General features: G+C 37.4%; 2 protein-coding genes across 8 annotated transcripts in view; one reads left to right on the forward strand and one right to left on the reverse strand.

Moving 5' to 3' along the window:
* Positions 1-23,509, reverse strand: part of LOC135205460 (acetylcholine receptor subunit beta-like 1) — a 270,582-nt gene that overhangs the window by 87,160 nt on the left and 159,913 nt on the right. For 4 of the 6 annotated variants that reach the window (XM_064236106.1, XM_064236108.1, XM_064236105.1 and 1 more), the window contains exon 2: positions 9,236-9,372. In XM_064236106.1, coding sequence (XP_064092176.1) covers positions 9,236-9,372 — 137 coding nt within the window. Of the gene's footprint in view, positions 1-9,235; positions 9,373-14,871; positions 15,004-16,558; positions 16,786-23,509 lie in introns of those variants that run through there. The other 2 variants (XM_064236110.1, XM_064236109.1) reach the window with 2 other exon arrangements.
* LOC135205461 (uncharacterized) overlaps positions 15,106-23,509 on the forward strand; it is a 512,397-nt gene continuing 503,993 nt past the window's right edge. For both annotated transcript variants that reach the window (XM_064236111.1, XM_064236112.1), the window contains exon 1: positions 15,106-15,554. The gene's annotated coding sequence lies outside the window, so the exon portion shown is untranslated. The remainder of the gene's footprint in view (positions 15,555-23,509) is intronic.

Below are 23,509 nucleotides of genomic sequence, written 5' to 3' on the forward strand. Positions count from 1 at the left end.
CTTACCTTACCTTACAGACCTTACATCTTGTTCGGGTTGCCCCAGGTCCCTCAGTGTGAGGCTCTATGTCTACCAGAGAGTTGCTAGTACATCTTCCGGTATATTTTGCATCTTCCAATCTTGGATGGTCTGGGATGCAGTTTAGATATTTGTCGAGCTTATTCTTAAACACATCTACGCTCACTCCTGATATATTCCTCAGATGAGCTGGCAACGCATTGAATAGACGCTGCATTATCGATGCTGGTGCGTAGTGGATTAATGTCCTGTGTGCTTTCCTTATTTTTCCTGGTATAGTTTTGGGCACTATTAATCTACCTCTGCTTGCTCTTTCTGATATTTTTAGTTCCATGATATTTTCTGCTATTCCTTCTATCTGTTTCCATGCCTGAATTATCATGTAGCGTTCTTCTTTCTCCTTTCTAGACTATATAATTTTTAAGAATTGTAGTCTTTCCCAGTAGTCTAGGTCCTTAACTTCTTCTATTCTAGCTGTAAAGGACCTTTGTACACTCTCTATTTGTGCAATATCCTTTTGATAGTGTGGGTACCATATCATATTGCAATATTCAAGTGGACTACGAACATATGTTTTATAAAGCATAATCATGTTGTTCAGCTTTTCTTGTTTTGAAGTGCCGTAACAACATTCCCATTTTTGCTTTACATTTTGCCAACAGAGTTGCTATTTGATCATTGCCATAACATGTTCCTATTCATCATCACACCAAGGTCTTTAACTGCTTCCTTATTTGTGATGGTCTCATTATTAGGTCCCTTATATGCATATAGCTTTCTTTCTCTGTCTCCTTAATTTATTGATTCAAATTTATCAGAGTTAAATACCATCCTATTTACCTCTGCCCAATCATATACTTTGTTAAGGTCTCTTTGTAGAGCGTTCCTATCTTCATCACAAGTAATTTCTCTACTTATTCTTGTGTCATCTTGCGAAACTACTCACTACCGAATCCTTAACATTATTGTCTATGTCTTCAATCATAATAACAAACAGTATTGCAGCTAACACCGTACCTTGCGGCACACCGGATATTACCTTGGCTTCATCCGATTTCTCGTCGTTGCAATAAAAAACTACTATGGTTTTCTGTTGTGTTAAAATTCTTTTAACCATCTTCCTACTTTATCCACGATTGTGTTTTCTAATTTTCTTCGCCAATATATTATGGTCTACTTTATCAAAAGCTTTTGCAAAGTCTAAATAAACCACATCTGTTTCATTTCCGCTTTTCATATTTTGAATATGTTTTCACGGTGGACTAACAGTTGGGTTTGTGTACTTTTTCCGGGTACGAAACCATGTTGTCCTTTATTAACAAATTATTTTTTATTAAATGTTTCATAATATTTTTCTTCATTACCCTTTCATACACTTTCATAATATGTGATGTTAGACTCACAGGCCTATAATTACTTGCCTCTAGTCTTGATCCACTTTTGAAAGTAGGGGTAATATAGCTAATTTGTGCCTCATCATATATCTTGCCTGTATCTACACTTTGTCTTAATAATATTGCAAGTGGCTTTGCGATAGAATGAACTACTTTCTTTAACAAAATAGCAGGAATTCCATCAGGCCCTGCAGCAGCTCCATTTTTAATTTCATTAATAGCCTGCACAATATCAGCTTCATTAATATCTATGTCAGCTAAATATTCACTATTTTCATCCCTTACTTCTATATCATTATCTTCATTATCTATTCTAGGGGTGAATTCTCTCTTATATCGTTCTGCCAGTATGTTGCAAATTTCCTTTTTTTTCATTCGTTAATCTCCCTTCAATTCTCAGAGGGCCTATTTCTATTCTTCTTTTATTCATCTTCTTCGCATATGAGTATAATAGTTTGGGGTTTTGTTTTGCTTAGATATTTAATAGGGGTTTTTTTTCTTCCAAGTCCCTCCCGTTTTTTCATTTTCTTTTGATTGTATAATCTTTTGTTCTGCATTTTCTATCTTACTTTTTAGTTCTATAACTTTCCATGCATTTTTTTTTCTTTTGCAAGACCTTTTTTCCACTTTCTGATTTTCTGGAACAAGATCCTTCTGTCTCTTGGTATGCATGAATGATGTTTACTTTTCTTCTTCGGTATATATTTTTCCACTATTATCTCCAATATTTTATATAATATCTCCGTATTTACCCTTATGTCATCACTTACGAAAATGTTATCCCAATCTTTGTTTAATTCTTCATTAATTTCTGACCATTTTTATATTTTTACTGTAGAAGTTGTATTTTCCATATCCTTCCCACTTTTTCATTTCTTGCTTATCTCTATTTTCACTTGCTTTGGAATGAACTGTTAATTCTATGACATTATGGTCTGAAATACTCGCATTATAAACTATTATTTCTTTAACATAATTCATCTCGTTCACAAATACTAGGTCTAAAGTATTTTCCTTTCTTGTTGGCAGGTGATTTATTTGTTGAATGTTGTATTCTAGTAGCATATCTGAATAGCTTTTCAAATTGCCTCTTATCTTCTGCACTACTATTACTCTCTTTTTTATATGTATAAGTACAACCACAATCTCCTATTCGTTCTTTCCATTCTACGAAAGAAAGGTTGAAGTCACCAGATAGGAGAATAGTCCAGTCCTTGTGATTTCTACATATATCATCCAATTTTTTTTTCTTTCAATTATTAAGTCAAACTCTTTAGTATTAGGAGGTCTATATATTACTATGTTCATCAATTTTTCAGATTCAAATTCTACCGCTATTAGTTCACATTCTGAGTTACTATATTTCTCATATATTTTTCCTTGTTTTTTGTCTTTCCCATATATTGCGGTTCCCCTTGATTCCTATTTTTTCTATCTGATCTATAAGTTTGGAACCCTTTTATTTGATCATCATTCCCAGTCTCTTGGGAATACCAGGTTTCACTTATATTCATTATATCTATTTTCTTTTCATTTTGGGTTAGTTCTTCTAAGTACTCTATTTTTCTTTTTGAGTTACTCGTAACTAAACCCTGCGCATTCATCACTATGATGGTTTGCGTGTTTTTCTCCTTCATTTTAATACTGATAGTAATAAGGGATTTTCCCATGTCTTCTTCCATGTTCTGGTATGTTGTTCTTTTTTTCATTTCCCAGAAATTCTGACATTAAAAAATCCAACTTTTCCATAATATTTGATCTTCCTTCATCATAATTATTAATTTTGTGTTTGAATCTGCAATTTTCTCCGTTTCTGCAATATCCTCTTGCATAATAAATACAGTTATTATCTCTTGAGTAGAATTTCGGAGCTGATGCTTTGAAATTTTTTGCGACACCTCTGATATTCATTGGTGGTTTGCTTTTCTCTTTACCTGATATTCTGATTTCTCTCTTTGTTTGTTTCTTCTTATTTTGGATTTTATTACTTGGTTGGTTATTTATTTGATTATGATTCATGGCTACAGGGTGCATATATTTGCATTTTTTGTCGAACTTACATCCTTTTCCTTCTTTTAGGTTTTTACATATTTTTGGATGCAGATCTCTTCAATCATCCCCATATCCATCTAAGTATCACAGTTTACCATATATTTCATAGTTTTGACATATCTTAGGATGTTTGTAGTAACATCTTTCTCCAAATCTGCAATTCCCTCTTTTCAAAAGGTTGCAGATTTTGTCTTTCTTGTCTATTTTTTCCTCTTTCCCGTCATTGTATATATCTGGGTAGAGCCTCTTCGGGATTTGCTTTTCTGTTGTCATATCGTAATTTATTTCTTCGTAGGTATGCTGCTTTTTATTGCCTCATATGTAGTATCAATGAGTATCTCTGCATCCATACTTTTATCTTGTTCTTTGTTTTCCTTATTTTTTTCTGTCATTTCATTTTTGTTTACTTTTCTTCCGTTTTCTCTTCTTCTTTCTTCTTCTTCTTCCCTTCTTCTTCCTTCTTCTTCATCCTCAACTATTTGTACATTCAATCTTGATTTAATAACATTGTCCCCCCTATCCATGATAGACATGTTGAACAAAAAATTTTTGTATCTTTTCTCAATCTTGTATTACCTCAGCACACTGTGGATGGGTCGGAATGTTTGCATGCAGCACATTTTCTGATTAGGTTTTGTGGATTGACTATGCTATACCAAACCTTACACAGTTTGCATGCTTTTGGCATTCTTTTTCCTAATGCATCAATTAGTATATTCACAAGATTCACCTTATTCATTTTATTTGTCGGAATATGTTGGTTTATGTATATTTTCTTTATGAGTCTCTTGACCACTTGGATTTTATTTGGAACTTCTTCAATTATTTTCAAGATGTTTTCATTAGATTTGTTCCAGTTTGAAGGATTATATCCTTCTAATATATCTATGAATGCTTTTGTATCTTTTTGGTTAGGACTGTTGCTGATTTCATAGATGAGAAATGCCAGTTCCCTTCCTGCTACCTCATCGTATTGCGAATCTGCTAAACACGCCAAATTACGCCACCTTTTCCCGCAGTTGGAACTTACTGCCATCTTGTTCTGATTTATAGTATTACACTTGATAAACTAACTTAGAAGACGCTTTATCCTACTATTTTCACACTAATCTTATCACCGATAGTTCACGAACACTTCTAGATATTTCTCAAATTCTAGTCGTATGTTAAACTTGTGATATCTGTTGATTATTGTGACTTCACGCGGGTACGTCTCACCAAGCAAGATGGCTACTACGAGAGAGAGAGAGAGAGAGAGAGAGAGAGAGAGAGAAAAACTGCGTATAATCTAAGGCGTTATCCGCCATGCATTTACTGGTCTTTTTAACTCGATCCAACATCCTAAATGTTCGAGGACGTTCTGGCTTTCTTTCCAGTGGGAATAAACTGTTTTTTTTTTTTTTTATGTCGTTTCCTCTCAGTTTCACAGTTTTCCTTCTAACAGTCTCGAATGGCCTGAAACTTTCCAATGATTGTGTACCGCTCATTCTCCTCCCCCTCCCCCACCAGCCCTCCCCCTCTTCTCTCTCTCTCTCTCTCTCTCGTTCGTACTCGACGTACTCCTCCTCCACCTCCTGGTCCTTCCCGGTCTCCGGTCCTTTTCATTTTCACCTGAAATCTCCTCTCTCTCGTCTGCCCAAATGACGGAGGCTTTTCCCTCCGAGTCGCGTTTCTACAAATCTTTTCAGGAACGTTCTTTCATTCGTTCATTATCTCTCTCCTCCCATTATTCTTATTGCTCCTGTTTACTCGTCCCTTTTGTTTGCAGCTTCTTCTGCACCGTGCCTCGCGAGTCTTCGTCTTCCACTCTCTCTCTCTCATTGTTATTTCTCTATTTCTCTAAATCACGTTCTTTCCTTCGCCTCTCTCTCCCTCTCTCGCTGTTCGTAGCTTTCATTATTTCTCTATTTTTGTTTTTAGCAAAATCAGGCGTTCTCTCTCTCTCACTCTCTTTGTTCGTCGCTCTCATTGTTATTTCTCTTCTTCTGTTTTGAGGAAAATCTCTCTCTCTCTCTGTTCACAGCTTTCTTTGTTATTCTCTTCTTATGTTTTTAGCAAAATCACTCTCTCTCTCTCTCTCTCTCTCTCGGATGGATGTAACAAGTCTTTGAGACATCCTAATCCTTGTAACTCCTTCGCTTTTCTCTGTTCGTCGTTTTCATTATTATTTCTCTATGTCTGTTTTGAGCGCATTCAGTCTTCTGTCTGTTCGTCGCATTCATTGTTATTTCCCTTCTGTTTTGAGCAAAATCAGTCCCTCTTTCTCTAGCTGTTCCTCTATTTCTGTTTTTAGCAAAATCAGGTGTTCCCTCTCTCTCTTTGTTCGTCGCTCTGTGTTATATCTCTATTTCTGTTTTGACCAAAATCAGTCTCAGTCTGTCTCTCTCTCTCTTTGTCGCTTTCATTATTTATCTATTTATGTTTTGAGCAAAATCAGGCTCTCTCTCTCTCTCTGTTCACAGCTTTCATTGTTATTTCTCTTCTGTTTTGAGCAAATCAGTCTCTCTCTCTCTCTCTCTCTAGGATGGAATAACAAGTCTTTGAGACATCCCAATCCTTGTAACTCCTTCGCCTCTCTCTCTTTCCCTGTTCGTCGTTTTCAATGTTATTTATTTCTCCTCTTCTGTTTTGAGCACATTCAGTCTCTTTCCTTCCCCCCCCCCCCCCCCCCCCCCCCCCCCCCCCCCCCCCACCCCCCCCCCCCCCCCCCCCCCCCCCACCCCCCTCCTCCTCCTCTCACCGCCCTACGCTCAAAACAAATATCCCCTTAACCACTTTATCCACGGCGAGCGTTGTTGCCCTCACATCCACTAGGATTTCTCAAAACTTTTCCTGTACGTCATTCAGCATTTTCCAATTCCCCGCCTTGCAACAGTATCTCTCTCTCTCTCTCTCTCCTTCTCGGACATTTGGGTAGCAGAGCGCTGAGCAGCAAATATGTATCTACGGCTTCAGAGCCATTCTACGTGGTCATGCTCAGCACTGCATGACGGTCAAAAGTTAAATAAATAAATGAATAAATAAATCACTAATTTAATAAAAATGAAGCGCTGGGATGGTGTGAAAGATTAACACGCCGATAGATTTTGCTCTATTCTTCTGTCACACTCATAACATAGTCGACGGACTTATTATGCTAGGTTACAGACCATGTCTGTAATCCAGAGGTTTTATCGAATGACGTTGTAAAAGTCTGTCTGCCTGTCTGTCTGCCACTCTCTCTCTCTCTTTCTCTCCCACTCTCTCTGTGTCAAACATTTCAATAAGATCTCTATCTCTCTTTCTCTCTCTATGTTAAATACTTCAATAAGATCTCCCTCTCTCTCTCTCTCTCTTCCAGTTACCTCATCATCTAGAAATCTCTCTCTCTCTCTCTCTCTTCCTACCAGATACTTCAAGAAATCTCTCTCTCTTTTCCTGCCAGATACTTCTAGAAATCTCTCTCTCTCTCTCTCTGCCAGATACTTCAAGAAAAAGAAATATATATATCTCTCTCTCTCTGCCAGAAACTCCATCAAATAGAAATCTCTCTCTCTCTCCCTCTGCCAAGTACTTCAAGAGATCTCTCTCTCTGTTCCTGCCAGATACTTCATCTACTAGAAATCTCTCTCTTTCTCTCTGCCAGATACTTCTACAAATATCTTCTCTCTCTCTTTCTGCCAAATACTTCACCAACTAGAAATCTCTCTCTCTCTCTCTCTGAGATCAGATACCTCAACACGAAATCTGCCATATTAACAGAATAATATCCAGACAGGATACCCTTCTGCGATTTGATTCCCAGAATCTTGACATTCAAAAGTAAAGTTTCAAAGAGGCGAAATATAGATTAGATTCCGAAGGGAGCAGGCTATTAACTCACTAGCGTAGTATATTTACACTGCGAAACAGTTTATGAAAGAAAACTCGAATCCACCAAAGTATGAATCCACCAAAAAAATGAATCCACCAAAGAATGAAAACAAATAATGAATCCACCAGAAAATGAATCCACCAAAGAATGAAAACAAATAATGAATCCACCAGAAAATGAATCCACCAAAGAATGAATCCACCAAAAAATGAATCCACCAGAAAATGAATCCACCAAAAAATGAATCCACCAGAAAATGAATCCACCAAAAAATGAATTCACCAAAATATGAATCCACCAAAAAATGAATCCACCAAAGAATGAAAACAATAAGAATCGCCCACCAGAAAATGAATCACCAAGAATGAACCACAAAAAATGAATCCACCAGAAAATGAATCCACCAAAAATGAATCCACCAGAAAATGAATCCACCAAAAAATGATATCACCAATATGAACCACAAAAAATGAATCCACCGAAAAAAGTAATCCACTAAAAATGAATCCACCAAAAACCTGAATCCACCAAAAAATGAATCCACCAAAAAATTAATCCACCAAAATATGAATCCACCAAAAAATGAATTGCTGTCCGTAATGACCAAGTAGAAGAGAAAAATGCCAAGTCACAAATCACAATTAATGACAAACTAACGATCTGCGCTTTAGCTCGGCACGGTGGGGCCGGGGGGGGGGGGGGGGGGGGGGAGTTAGAGGACCACGGGGTCGCCGCCCCCAGCCCATGTAAAAAAAAAATTCCATAAGAAATCTTTGCTCATTGTAAGGAGCATCTCTGGTCGGTGACTTTACATACACACACACCCATGCACACGCATGTATATTGTACAGGTATGTATGTGTGTGTATATGTATACACATATATGCCTACAATATATATACATGTATATACATATATAAATACACACACACACAACACATATATATATATATATATACATATATATATATGTATATATATATATATATATATATATATATATATATATTATAATAATATACGTATATATGTGTGTGTGTGCATTTATATATGCAATATATACATTTACATACATTGTAATATAGACATGTATATATATATATATATATATATATATATATATACTAATATATATATATATATATATATGTGTGTGTGTGTGTGTGGTGTGTGTGTGTGTTACACACGATGAGAAAACCACTCTAAAAGTGAACTGGGTTTCGGGCAACTGGAGTCGTGGCCTTTGCATAGCAAATGTCACGTTGTTGTTCCAGCAAATGACGTTGCAGAAGAACTAAGCAAAATATATATACTAGTTCGAGATCTTGCAACAAAGAACCATGAGGCTGCACATAAGGATTTTTTCTTTTTTTCCCTTTTAAATGTTTCAGGAACTGCCACCGCAAAGGTATGAACACGCCGAGAAACCCACAAGTTTTAACAAAGTACATTTGATATACAAATACATATAATATATGTAAATACACACATACATATATATAAATAAATACATGTATATGTATATTATATATTAATATATATCATACCATAACTATAATATATATATACATATATCTATATATATATATATATATATATAGATATATATATATATATATATATATATAATATATTATATTATATATACAGTCAGTCTAGGCTATAGACTACGACCCAAAACACTCGGCTAACTCTAGAACTACGGGCTGCTCTATGAGCAAGAAAGAGCCCGTGTTGGCATAAGGCCAGCTTAATCTCCAAAAACAACAACAACATAACTCTAGGTACTTCATACGCTGCCAAGGTCACGAGAGGTACACTACAGACTTATTTTTACAAAGGTCACTCAGGTCAACAGATTCAAAATAAAAAAAAAATAAAAACAAGGATTTTCACTTTCTGACAGCGAAACACTCACCACATTAATGAGCTGAATGAAGGCTAAGCCAAAAGAAACCTTAACATTATGGGTCATATTCTCTACTGGCCGAATGAGTTTGTTGTATCCTCGAAAGAGATCGCGAACCAGTCTCTCCTCATCCTCGCTGCACACTCCTGTAAGGGAGAAAGGAAAAACGAAAGATAACTTCATGATTGGGATGTGATAACACGAAAATATTGGAATGTCATAACATAAACAATAAATAAAATTTATTAAATTTTTGGTAAATGGAAATCTGCTTCTCATGGCAGGTCACAACTGAATTGAATATAGAAAGCGTACGCATGTCTATACCTTGACATGAATTAGATATAGAATTTAGGCCAGAGGCCAAGTTCTTGGGGATCTATGAGGTCATTCAGCGCTGAAACGGAAATTGACAGTAAAGGGTTCGAAAGGTGTTACAGGAGGAAAACCTCAGAGCATTTGCACTATGAATCAATATTGTATCACAAGAGGGTGGAAGTAAGATGGAAGAATGAGAATATGAAAGGAGGTACAGTAAAAGGAACGAAAGGGGGTTGCAATTAGGGGTCGAAGACACGCTGCTAAGAACATGGGGTTGACAGGTCAGAGAAGATTGATTGATTGATGCAAAAATGTACCTTGGTGTACAGGAAACTCATACTTGTCGTGAAACGCATAACTTAAAATGAATAAATCTTAACGCAATAAGCTGATTAACCAACAGTTATTAATGGATGTATGATAGGTATTAACGCGAAAATGAGTGACAACTATTTTTTTTATTAGACTGAAATAGAGTGATTTATTTAAGGCCGGAAAACAGCAATAGTAACTCGAACAATAGATTAATATCTTTTTGTATTGTTTCTCCTGCCTTACTGGCTGATAAGTAAAAATGAAAGTAAAAATAAAAGCAGTTCAGCTTTCCACTGAATGCATGAGACAAAATAAATGGAATCTTATGCTTCAAGACGTAAAGTGAAAAAGACTGGGTAGCACTTGATAAAAGCTAACAACTGGCTGACATTTATATATAAAAAAAAAAAATTGATAACAACTTGATAGAGGATTCCTTTTAGTGTGAGGCAACGAAGCAAAATTAAACGCAGTCTTGGCTTACGCGCTTTATAGGTAAACTACAAATAGATGAGGTTTTCCGAAAAATTATAAGAGTAATTTTTCAAGCAGTTACACAATCGCTTCTAGTTAGCAGATATACAAAATACAAGAAATGAGTTTGCCTTCCTTGAGAAAAAAACGAGCACGAAGGATACAGTATCATTCATCAATATTTTATAATAATAATAAACATGCATAAACGTAAGACACAAATTAGAAACAACAAAGCAAGACCTTAATGTTGAAGACAACAAACCAATGTGCTGTCAGATCGATACAATGTTTTGTCTTGAAATGGTATATATGTAAAATTTAGGGTGTGATTATTTAAAAAAAAAACTTTAGTTGTACAAATATATGGTGATTTATGTATATAGCGTTTCATATTCGTAATATACGTTCCATTGGTTTACAGTGGTTCCATACTCATAAGCAAAAACAAAAATTGTTAGCATAATTCAGTCAAGAGCCAGGCAAGTACAAAGTGTACATCCACAGCTGGGACGAATGGTTCATTGTTGGTTAGGAGGACTAATAACTCCTGATTAAAATGTCTGGCCTGCAAATTCCAAAGATGTATATTAGTATTGCCACAGCCCCGTTTTTTTTCCATGCCCCTAGGTTAGGTTAGTTTGGGTTGGGTTAGTCAGATGAAGAATGTTGGTTATAATTTGGGTTAGGTTAGGTTAAGTTGGTTAGGTTAGGTTAGGATGGGTTAGTTAGAAGAAGAATGCTGGTTGTAATTTGGATTAAGTTGGGTTGGGTTAGGTTAGGTTAGGATGGGTTAGTTAGAAGAAGAATGCTGGCTGTAATTGGGGTTAAGTTGGTCAGGTTAGGTTGGGTTAGTTTAAAGAAGAATGCTAGTAGTAATTTGGGTTAGGATAGGTTAGTTAGGTTAGGTTAGGTTAGGTTGGGTTGGGTTGGGTTAGGTTAGGATGGGTTAGTTAGAAGAATGCTAGTTGTAATTTGGGTTAGGTAGTTAGATAAATGCTAGTTGCAATTTAGGTTAGGTTAGGTTAGGATGGGTTAAGACTAATGCTGGTTGTAATTCGGGTTAAGTTAGGCTAGGTTAGGTTAGGTTGGGTTGGGTTAGGTAGAAGAAGAATGCTAGTTGTAATTTGGTTTAGGTTAGGTTGGGTTGGTTTAGGATGGGTCAGTTAAAAGATGAATGCTATTTGTAATTTGGTTGTGGGAAACATGTTGATGTGTATGTTGTATTTTGTCTTACGCTGCCCTTCTTATTCTATGGATTAATATCATCATTCATTTCATACAATTATGCTTCATTAATACTTTGCCTTCTTTCCTAGATATTTCATATTCCACCCATATAATTATTCAGTAGGCATATGAATGTATGGAATTAATTTAAAATATACAAATACTATATATATATATATATATATATATATATATATATATATACATACATTGTCCTTTTTGTTTCATTTTCTCCTGAAGATTCCTCCCCATCTTGTCCCCCCCACCGCCTCTCTCTCTCTCTAACCAGTCTAGCAATTTGTTGATCTCTTCCAAATACAATGAATAGATTATCAGTTCAGTGAAATGGTGGTAATTTTGAAGCCTTCGAATATCAATTAAGTATGATTTTTGTATTCATCTCAATTTCACTAGAAATATAATATATATACATACATATATTATATATAGTATATATATATATATATATATATATATATATTATATATATATATATATATATGAATCTCTAGTGAAATTGAAGAGGGATACAAAAATCGTACTGATCTGACATTCGAAGGCTTCCAAAGATATCATTTATCGTATTTGAAAGAGATCAACAAATTGTTAGACCGTTGAAAGAGAGAGAGAGAGAGAGAGAGAGGGGGGGGGAGAGGGCTAGGGAGCAAAGATGGGGAGGAAGCTTCAGGAGAAATGAAAAGGACAATTGTCGCCCTCCACCTCCACCCGCCCCATTTAACTTCCCAGCGGCTCGTCTGAAAATGAAAAGGGTGTAGAATCTGACGTAAAAGGTAAGGACGGAAGAAGAAGAAGATGAAGCAGGCTTTCAGGGGGATGATGGGAGGGGGTTGGTAGGGTGTGGGCAGGCGGCCTGGTAGCTTAAGCGAGCGTTGGAGATGGCTAGAGCAAACGTCTAGCAATGAAATGCAACTCAGACCGACGTAATCTCTCGGGGGAATTCAATTAATTTGCAGGAAAAGAATGTAATTTCATTTGGAATGAGGACAGGTATCAGGCGTCTTTACTCCCTACTCCCTTCTAGCCCCCATCTCTCCTCCCCTCGACCTACATAACACTCGCCCTCCGCCTCTCTCGGGTTCTTGAAGCTCCTCCCCTCCCACCCCCTTCAGCTCTCACGCTCCCTCTTCTCGTGCCTGAGAAAGAGAGAGGGAGAGAGTTTTCCATACGTAGTTTCTTCCATATGTGCTTTGTACATCAACTTCATACAGCTTATGATTGTTTTTCATAGCAACTTAGCTTTCTTTAATAATGAGTTGGTCTTATAAAAATTCTTTAACTCGCCCTCGAATGACGTCATTGTGCTCGCGTTTACCCATAGTACTACCGAACCCTCCTACGGGATTCGGTAATTTGCCTCTGCTTTCGAGGGTTGATTATATCTCCCAGAGCCGCCAGAAAAGTTCACTGCCTTCCGCACACAACAACATAAAACTCTTCTGATTAGTCTCAGTCTGTTTCAGGTGGTCTTCATAGTAGCAACTAACTGTTTGTCACTCTCATGTAAATTTATCCAGAGGGAATATACTTTAGACTAAAACAACAAAGTCGAACATTTTGTTTTATAACAGTATTGCTTGCTGATGAAAACCAGTTCATAAAAGTATATATTTACCTACAATTGTTCCAAATGCTTTACGCATGAAGCTAAAATTCTACACAAGGGTCACGACTGAAACTTAGCTAACAAATTACATGCAAGTTACCTATTGGAAAGTTCCTTAACAATCTTTAGTTTTGTCAGATTAAGATAAAATATATAAGAAGGCCCCATCGTGGTAAATTACATATTTCTAAAGGGTCAACCCCACTCTTTGACAGTCCCCGCCGCCCCTTTTTGTGCCTGTTTTTAGTCTTGCCTAAGAATTCTTGAATACTTTAAAACTCGTTATTATGTGAAACCCTTGTTATTCACTATTTATATTATTATCATCATTATTACAAACTTCTTTATGTGATGTCTGTCGTCAAATCTTGGTAACTCAATTTTCGACCTGTTCCCTTTGCATGGTTGCTCAACTCCGGTGACAATACAACCTGACATGACCAGTATGTCAGCTGCGACCTCTAGTGACCTCTCCCAGTATCTCAGGATTTGAACGAAACTGGATTTTTCACAACTTCCTTGACTTGGTAGAACCTAATCTTAGTCTAGTCTTATATAACACCTCCGGTGCATAAGGAAAGGAATGGAGTATAGAGGTTAGTACAAAGGCCAAGCACTGGGACCTATGAGGTCTTGCAGCACTGGAAAGGAAAGTGACAGTAGGTAGGTCTGAAAGGTGTACCAAGGAGGAAAACCTCGTTGCTGCTTGTAATAATGGTTAGGAGAGGGTGGATAACAAGACTGTAGGAAGATATGAACGGAGGTACAGTAAAAGGAACAAAAAGTGGTTGCAGCTAGGGGCCGAAGGAACGCTGTAAAGAATCTTTTGCAATGCCTACAGTGCACCCCGTGAGGTGTATTGACGGTACTTGCCCCCTTCGGATTTAAGTGTTAATTTAGGGGTGTCCTTCCCTTCCTCCTCCACACCCCACTTTTTCCCGTCCACCCATTTCCCATTCTCCTCCCATCCCCCTCACCTGGAATCCATCTTCCCTCCCTCCCCTCCTATTCCTTCGCCCATCCCCCTCCCCTCCAATTTCCCCTTCCCCTCACCGTCCTACTCTTCCTGGAAGTTTGACAATCAAGACCACAAAACTATTATTTTGTTTATAAATATAAAAAAAAAACTACTTGAGATTATTATCATTACGCTATATACGAACCGAATAGATAGAAACCGCACATCAAAAAGTATTCCCGCATTGTTCATATCGATTGCTAACCTACGTTCTTTACGTAGGAGATATTTTGTATTAATAGAAACCAATATGCTGCTGCTGTAATCTGCCTGAAAGAAAGTGCATCTGACATTAACTGCTCAATAAGGAACGAACAGGGAGAAGCATTTTTTTTCTTTATACTGTCCTGTCACTCACACGACTATATCAAATGCTAACGTTGTTACGTTCCCAACATTCTAATCTAATAACAGACTCACACCTTGATCACTGATTTGAAGCCATCTCGCACTGGGGGATTTATAGGGCCATTCTACTTTGATCACTGATTTGAAGCCATCTCGCACTGGGGGATTTATAGGGCCATTCTATCTATAAAAAACAAAAACAAAGCAAAAGTTTTACCTTACCTAATGGAAGGCTTCAAGCTTTATCCACCATCAGAATGCCTGTATTTTTTTTTTTTTTTTTTTCAGCCTTTGAAATTTGGTGTCTAAACGTACCTAAGGTGTGCGAGTTACGGTGTCCCGTCACAATTTCTCCCCCTCAGTATGAAGCAAAGTTCTTGGTGATTCATGGTGAAGCAAATTTGGCCTGGAACTTAAAGCGATTACGGTAGAGAGAGAAGCATAATCAGAGGGTTCGCTACTCAGTATAGCCAACACGCCGTGTAAATTGTTACTATAATTTTCTGGGGGAATTTCCGTTATCATGGCTTTGCTGGTTGACACTGGCAGGCAGTGTTGCCATAAGTCAGTTATATATAAACGTAAAATTTTAAATATGCAGATATATTTACAAATTTAAAATTATATAAGTAAAGGGAAATCAAATTAATAACTGACTTATGGCACCCCTGACTGTCAGCGTCAACCAGCAAAGCAATGATCACGGAATCCCCAGAAATATGGTTGACAGTTTACAGTAGACGTAGTGTCAGACCTTCAGGTTAGTGTCATCTAATTATGTGCGTTTTTTTATCGAGAACTTTCATTCAATTTTCTGGCCAAATTTGCTTCAAGGTGAATCACCACGAACTTTGCTTTACGATGTGAAGGGAGAAGTTGCTATGGAAACCGTGACATTTGACGCCTCAAAATTGCTTAGCCCAGGTACCTTCAAGTGAACCTGGAAACTTCAATTGCAGCCGTGCCGATGATGGATACGGTCTGAAGCCTGCCATTAGGTAAAGCTAAACTTAATAAAATTTTGTATTTTATTTCAGAAAAGCAAGCCAATGTCTTCTAATATGTCGTGGATAAAGATTTAGGCTTATTTTTTTTTTTTATCAAATTTATAAAGATGGAAAGTTTTGTCTAGCTCCGATGTATAGCTGTTCTATGGCGATAGTCGGTTGCTGTGGTGTTAGACGTTGCCTATATTAATTCAACATAGAGGCCTAGGGGCTGTTATGAATGAATAACAAATGAATTACCAGCTTTCTTAGGGGAAATCGTAAGTGCTGCACACAATAACTTATTTACCTTGTTCCCTACAAGAGATTTTCCTCGAGGTAAAAACATCCTCCTCAGACCAGTGTTGTTGATCATAATGTTTGTGTACTACCTACTACTTCCAAGTTTGTAGGATAACTTAGGTTAGGTCAGGTCAGGTTAGGTGACGTGAGATCAAGTCTATTGTCTGTGATGGTCTTAGCACCTTGATAACGTAGAAATTAATCAGAAAGGAGGTTTTGATTTAAAACCTCTCTTGGTTTGCGTCGGTTTAGTCAGATTTTCGTTCGGTGCATACTAATAGGCCTAGGTGATCATTTGTCTCAACGCCACTTTAAAATATGTAACTACTTATGAGTTATTTTACATGCTATACCTTAGTCACGTCAATAGAAGTTGGGGAAAATATTTGCAGCATTCTTGGTGAATGGGTAATTTGCCTAAGCAACGTAGCTATCTGTAGGTTTGATGTAACCAGAGGTCGAATTAACCTCATATCCCCTTTCACACACTACCACGATGGTCATCTCTGCCTCGAGGCCGGATTCATCTAAATTCTAAAATCCCTAGCTAACCTACATAGGCTATTTACACTTGAGTGTTACTGAAATAATAATAATAAAACTGAGAACCACCTCCGTTCACGAATTTTGTGTAGAATCATCACTTTCAGCATTTGGCGTTAGGCCTGCGTACGAGCACGTATATACATGCACTCCCGTAGTTTTTAACGTACCATTTATGAATTCCAACCTAGTAGCCAGTTTAAAATGGAGACGATTCAATAGCCACGGGGGTGGGGGCGATGTGGGGAGGTGACAGGTATCATAGTCGTGAACATTTGCTGCCGTCAAAACACACGGTAGCTTATCCGTGGACAAGATTTGTGTTCAGTCGGTGTAATCTAAATAAACTTCTTTCCTTAGATATGACTTGTTCGACTTCGTGTCTAGTGAGTGACGTTTAAAGGGAGTCCAGTCTCCAGGTGCATTTAACTCAGTCCTTCACGGTTGCTACGAGACTGACTGACTATGTGTGATTGTGTGAGTGTGGATGTTGTGGAAGGGGGAAGCCGGTTTGGCTGGAGGATTGGTGGTTCGTGCGGATTGGGTTGTTTCCGTCTGTTAAACACTATTTCCTTGTTTGCTTATTTCTGTCGCGTGATGGCTGGTTGAACTTACAAACCACTAACCTTTGTAATACTATTATTTATTTATTATTAATAATGTAATGTATTGCTTTGATAGAATTAGTCAATGATTGGGGAAATAGTGCTCTGGAGACCGAAGTCTCCAGATAGGGGGATGAAGGTAGTTATGTCAGTGGACACAGTGGGGGGGGGGTTGTGTGAGAGAGGGGAAAGTTTATGTCAAGGCACAAGTTGAGCGTAAGCCATAAGCTGAAATGATGTGCGGAGCGACTTAGATTGTGCTAGTATTATTTTGTTTTTAGGTTTCGTGTAACCACTAGCTATTATTTCTAGTAATATATTCTGGTAATCTAAATAAAGCAACGTTAAATAAGATACTTGGCCTTCAAATAATATACATGACTTTGAGAAAACCTATTCAGTGTGAATTACCTTGCATCCGAAGGCGTAGTCTCCATGGTAATGATGTATTTCGATTCAGTGATATAAAAATTCTTCAGATAAAAATGCGTGACATTCGATAGGTTATTTCGCTGTTAACATGTTACACGTAAATTTTATTCAAAATCGCTATATCTATGGGTATACAAGTGCGTTATTACATTGACGCTAGGTGGTACTGTAGATGATTGTCACGTGGCTCATAAAACGTTTAATCTTCAACGATAAATATGGTTTTCGGAGTGGAACTGTGTGTGTCAACTTTAGCTTAGGCCTAATCTATTTTAGGCTTACGGAGATTTTTACTTCCTCCGATGTCTTTTGGCTTTTCCATTACACCCGTTTAAAGAGTATATATGCAACAGCCGACCCATATAATGATGAAGTAACTTTGCTAACAGTTTACTTCGCTGTCAAATAGTTGGAGCATCGAAGTCTATGTTAGTCATTTACAATTACGAGAGGTGCATATGTCAATGTATATGGATTGTCCGTAAACAAAACGCGATGTATTCCCATTTACGTACGTATATGTAGTTACCGTTAATTTTGTATTTTACTGAATAAGTAAGTATTACTTAAATTTTGTGGCCTTTTATAGTTCTTAAAAGTTTTTTTATACAGAAACCTGATAAAATGTGTATCTTGTATAGCAAACATTCAAATATTTTTTTTTTATATTTTGAAAAATATATATAAAAGTTCAATATCTTGTAATACTTAAGACTAATTATACAGTGCAATCACTTAATGGGTAATTCATATTCAACATATTGGTAATTTTCCCAATTATGGGTAATTCCTATTCAACATATTGTAATTTCCCAATATAGTTATCTATAAGTATTTAAATTTTGTAATACTACCTGAGTACCATAGCCCCGATGAAAGACGTTTGTCTAGTAATCAATAGGGTGGAAAAGGTATGTATGATACCACAACTTGTATTTAAATTTTGTAATACTACCTGAGTACCATATCAGCCCTGATGAATGACGTTTGTCTAGTAATCAATAGGGTGGAAAAGGTATGTATAATACCACAGCCAATGCCATTCATTCAAGAGGGCTTTCCCCTACACGCATACCGCGTCCGGGTTGCCTGTTGTGCTGTGCTTTGTAAGCTTTTTTTTTGCACAATAAATTGTTTTCTCTCTCTCTTATATGAAAGGAACTCCAGATATTTAAAAACAAGGGGTGATATAAATGAGTAGACTTGTATGCGGAATGACATCGAATCTGAATGCTAATAGTAGATAAATATGCAAGAAAACGTTATTGGTTATTTTTTTAAACAAAACCACGTAAGATTTTTTTATTGGGTTGTGCTGAAGAAACCAAGGAGAAACGATACTTAATCTCAGCCTCTGTAAAATATGAGGAATGGTGACGCCCGTACGTAGAATTATCCCTGGTAGACGATACTATAGGTCATCTTAAGCAAGAATGCAGGTCCATGGGATTACAGAGGGTAGCAAAGTTGAGAGGAGGAGCGGGAAACAGAAATTTAAAGAACGCATAACGCAACCATCACTTTTGGTACTCAGTAAATACACGGTATAACTTGGGTTTGAGGAGCAACGCTCGATATAACTATCGGTGGTTACTGTTTGCAACATTAAAAAAAGCACGGATTTCCAATGTACTACTTTTTTCCTGTTTTTTTTTTTTCCTAGCCAGAATGGAGTTTTTTCCTGTGACTTTTCCCGTGATTCTATTTCCGGCCACCGAAGTGATACTCGCTGCAGCACTTGCTTTTACAGTTCCGTATGCCTATGGTGGCAGGATGCTTTTAATGTTAAAGCTGCTGTAATGTGATGCTCTTATGAGAATTTCATGCGTTTGTTTTCCAGTTTTGAACTGGATTTATTTTGTCATGTGCACTTAAACAATTTTTAATTTTGTTTTTTCACAGTCCCGTTAATTCACGTTTCCGACGCTGGTTCTCCAACGGAAAATAGAGATCGGGAAGCATATTATTGTTTCTTAAACACCTTTTTAGAATTTACGAAAGATATAATATTCAGGAGACATTTCGGGAAAGCCAGTTTCTCGTGCAGCAGGGTTTGATAGGATCAATAGCGTACTGATATGAGACTTACAAGATTTGCGATCATACCATGAAGTTTGAATTCCCATAACAAACAACCAGCTCCAGTATCGTTGTAAATTTTGCCAAGACTTACGGCATTCTCTTCCATATGATTAAATGTGCAACCTTTGAAATTACTATGAGAGCCATAGCCCGACTGCCGACTGCCTTTTTTAATTTGAATTTTGCTTTTGTCGTACGTCACGTGCCAAATGGTCGGCACATACTAGGTAGGAAGAGAGCAGTGATATGAGAAAATGTCGCCGTAACGGCAACCCCCCCCCCCCCCCTCTCTCTCTCTCTCTCTCTCTCTCTCTCTCTCTCTCTCTCTCTCTCTCTCTCTCTCTGGCTTCCACAGAGAGGGGGAGCGTTTCTACGTGACCATGTTTCATAGGATTATCCATTAAAGGTTTTTATCGATTTAAAACTCGTAATTATGAGCCGGAAACCTTCCAGGCAGCATTGTTAAAAACTATTTATGGCTGTGAGGCACCTGTGAATTAACAATGAAAAGCTGAAAATACAGTAATGTAGCTGTTGTTGCATGAGTGAAGATACGCCCAGATCGATACAGTATGAAGCGATTAGGAAAGAATAACTAAGTCAGAGGCGTTTTCTCGTGTGTAGTCTCTCTCTCTCTCTCTCTCTCTCTCTCTCATGGTATACATATTCACACACACACACACATATACATATCCTTAATTCCACGGTAGAAAGGTAAGTGAAACAGGGACTAACAAGTACTTTCGTAGTACTATATTCTACATTTTCAACGAGAGTACTTGTTCCAAGCTACTCTTTCGCTTACCTTTCTACCGTGGATTTAAGGATATTCTCAAGTACATGTTCCTTTGTGCTACGTTGGATATATAATATATATATATATATAATATATATATATAATATAATAATATATAATAATATCATTATACATATATATATATATATTAATATATATATATAATAATATTAGGTTATTATAGTCCCTTGCCCTTCTCCACGTAGGATGTGGCCTGCCACAGTCTTCTAACCATTATATGGCTCATAGTTCACCGCCTAGATTAACAGAGGCACAACCACATTTCCCAGGAAACTCTGATTAAAAGTTTAATTTCCGTGGCATCGGTCTGGGATCTCTAGCTTGGTCAGGTCATGTTTGTAACCTCGGGAGAAAAAGAGAGAGTAGTTTCGTTTAAGGTCTCGTTTCTCTTGAGCTTTTTTGATTAGGCCTAGTGGAAACATAAAAGCTTCGCTTGGTCTAGTCTCAGTATTTCCACTTTTCTACGCTTTTACATGGATAATTCAGGCATGGAAACAAGATAGAAGGAATAGCAGAAAATATCATGGAACTAAAAACAATATCAGAAAGAGCAAGCAGAGGTAGATTAATAGGTGCCCAAAAATATACCAGGAAAAATAAGGCAAAGCACACAGGACATTAATCCACTACGCACCAGCATCGATAATGCAGCGTCTATTCAATGCGTTGCCAGTCATCTGAGGAATATATCAGGAGTGAGCGTATGATGTGTTTAAGAATAAGCTCGACAAATATCTAAACTGCATCCCAGACCATCCAAGATTGGAAGATGACAAAATATACCGGAAGATGTACTAGCAACTCTCTGGTAGACATTAGAGGTGCCTCACACTGAGGGACCTGGGGGGGGGGCCAACCCGAACAAGATGTAAGGTCTGTAAGGTAACAGGTAAGGTCTCTCTCTCTCTCTCTCTCTCAAGAGAATCCTTTTAAGTAGTCATTAACAGCAGCCTCGGTAAACACAACTAAAATAACTCCACTACTCATTCTCCTTAGGAAGGTAAGTGTATGTGAGTGCATTGACCCTGTTATATCTAGTGGTCGCAAGTTCAAAAGTACTTGAGACCTTAAAATATCTTTTTTTAATTCATAATTTCGGATGCATATCCATTCATTTTACCGGTTATATAATACATACGTGAATACATACTACTCCTAATCTTGGTATATGAGACTGCTGACTCGACATTGAAACGATATGACAATAGCTGTTATTATATGTTTCCTTGTTTTCGCGGTACTACGGATTAGTTGAAGCACAGGGTTCCAGGTTGAGTGGAAAAAGGAGAACATTGGGAAAAGACTGAATTTATTTCTTGGAATTTATGGTGGAATATATATATATATATATATATATATATCATATATATATATATATATATATATATATATATTTATATATATATATATGATGGAACTGTTGAGCTAACTCTCCTGTATAGAAGTATGATGGAACTGTTGAGCTAACTCTCCTGTATAGAAGTGAAGTGTGGATGTTGACCTTGGATGGAAGTAGAAGTGTTGAAGCCATTGAGATGAATTCTTTGTGGGGCAATACCTATGTGCTGAAAGAAGAGTTGAAAGGACGAGAAAAGTGGAGATAATTAGAAGTATTGAAAAGGTTAGCATAGGTGCCAAGATGGATAAGCGTTTTGATGGAATTGGTATCATGGTAAAAATGGACTTAGTTAGTTTGGTGAAAAGAATATATATAATTCAGGAGTGTCAGGAGAAGAGACAGAGTTGGATAGATTGTGTGAAAGAGGTATTGGAGGGGAAGGGTCGTGATATCCAGGTGAATGGAACAGTGTATTTGTGAAGGGTGGTTCGACGTACTGCTGATGAGCCTTCAGTATTGTTGTAGGAGTTTAGCTATTGGATTGAGGTTTTCTTCACTGGTGGTTAAAGGATATATGTGGTAATGACTGATGCATTTCTTCTCTGGGTAAACACTCCCCTGGTATGGAGATATTATAACGCTTGTTCTCATGTATGTATGTGTCAGATGAAAGAGGGGCTATAATTAATAATATATTTAATATGCCAATGTGATGTGCTGTGACTTTTTTAGAATGCCTTTGGAAACTGGTTGTAACCAGTTTATAGAGGCCTTACCAAAGAGTATGAGTTCGTGTGTACGTGTGGGCCTCTTCCGTTCATAATGGCATCTTTAGCCAAATCTATGGGAGACTTGCGGAGAAGTCTGTGCGAGAAAGGCAGAGCCATGATGGCGAGTGCCAAAGAGTTTTCTGAACATAGTGTGTGGTTTTCCAGGCTGTAATGGGTAAGTGTTGACTTACTTTAGCCAAAGGGATGGCTTGTTGTCTGTTTGACATTTAGTAAAGATGTTCTGTTTAATCTTTGACTTTGTCTTTACAATTGTGTGTGCTTACGAGTATCTTCTCGTGTCTTTGTAATAGGCGGTTCTAGTGAGGGGACCGAGAGTCCTAGGGGACAGAGGGTCCCATGTGGAGGGAACTATTATATTTTGGAGAAGAGATTGGTGTGACTAATTACTGATTGAGACATTTACATACTGGGGGTTTAACTGAGTTAGTTAGTCTGTGAGACTTGAATTATTATCTTTCCATTGTTAAATAAATATTATATTTTTTATATCTCTGACTCTAATTTGATGACCTGTTAGAAAAGAGAGAGAGAGAGAGAGAGAGAGAGAAGGGTATGCCAGTGACTTTTTTGAGAGAGAGAGAGAGAGGGGGGGGGAGAGATTGTGGGTGACTAGTTTGCTTTAACGCTCGGGTTTAACGCATACCAAATGTTAAATACCCTTTGCTGGTAATAGGTATCAGCGGGTGGGTAACAGTTTTTGGTGGCAGGCGGTTTAAGGGGCTTTTATATATTTTATAAGCTGTGGGTACGCTAACAAAGAGACCGGTGACCAGTTAGACAGTTTTTGGTGGCTTAGCAGTGGTTTTCGAACGACAAAGCCTTTTGTGGGATTGTGGAAAACTGTTAGATTGTTAAATTTCAGTTGCTAAGTGAGAGAAAATGAGAAAATATCCGTCTGTTAATTGTGGCAATGATGTGAGAGAATTGAACTAGAGTCATCAATTTTGCCCAGGGCGGTCTGCCTAGAGTGAGTTACTCTCAGTCTGGCTTGAGTGTGTGAAGTCGTTGAGTACATTCCGAGACACCCGTGTTTGTGTGTATTAGCATATTTTGCG

This window comes from Macrobrachium nipponense, chromosome 24, assembly GCF_015104395.2.
Source record: "Macrobrachium nipponense isolate FS-2020 chromosome 24, ASM1510439v2, whole genome shotgun sequence".
Lineage (NCBI taxonomy): Eukaryota > Metazoa > Arthropoda > Malacostraca > Decapoda > Palaemonidae > Macrobrachium > Macrobrachium nipponense.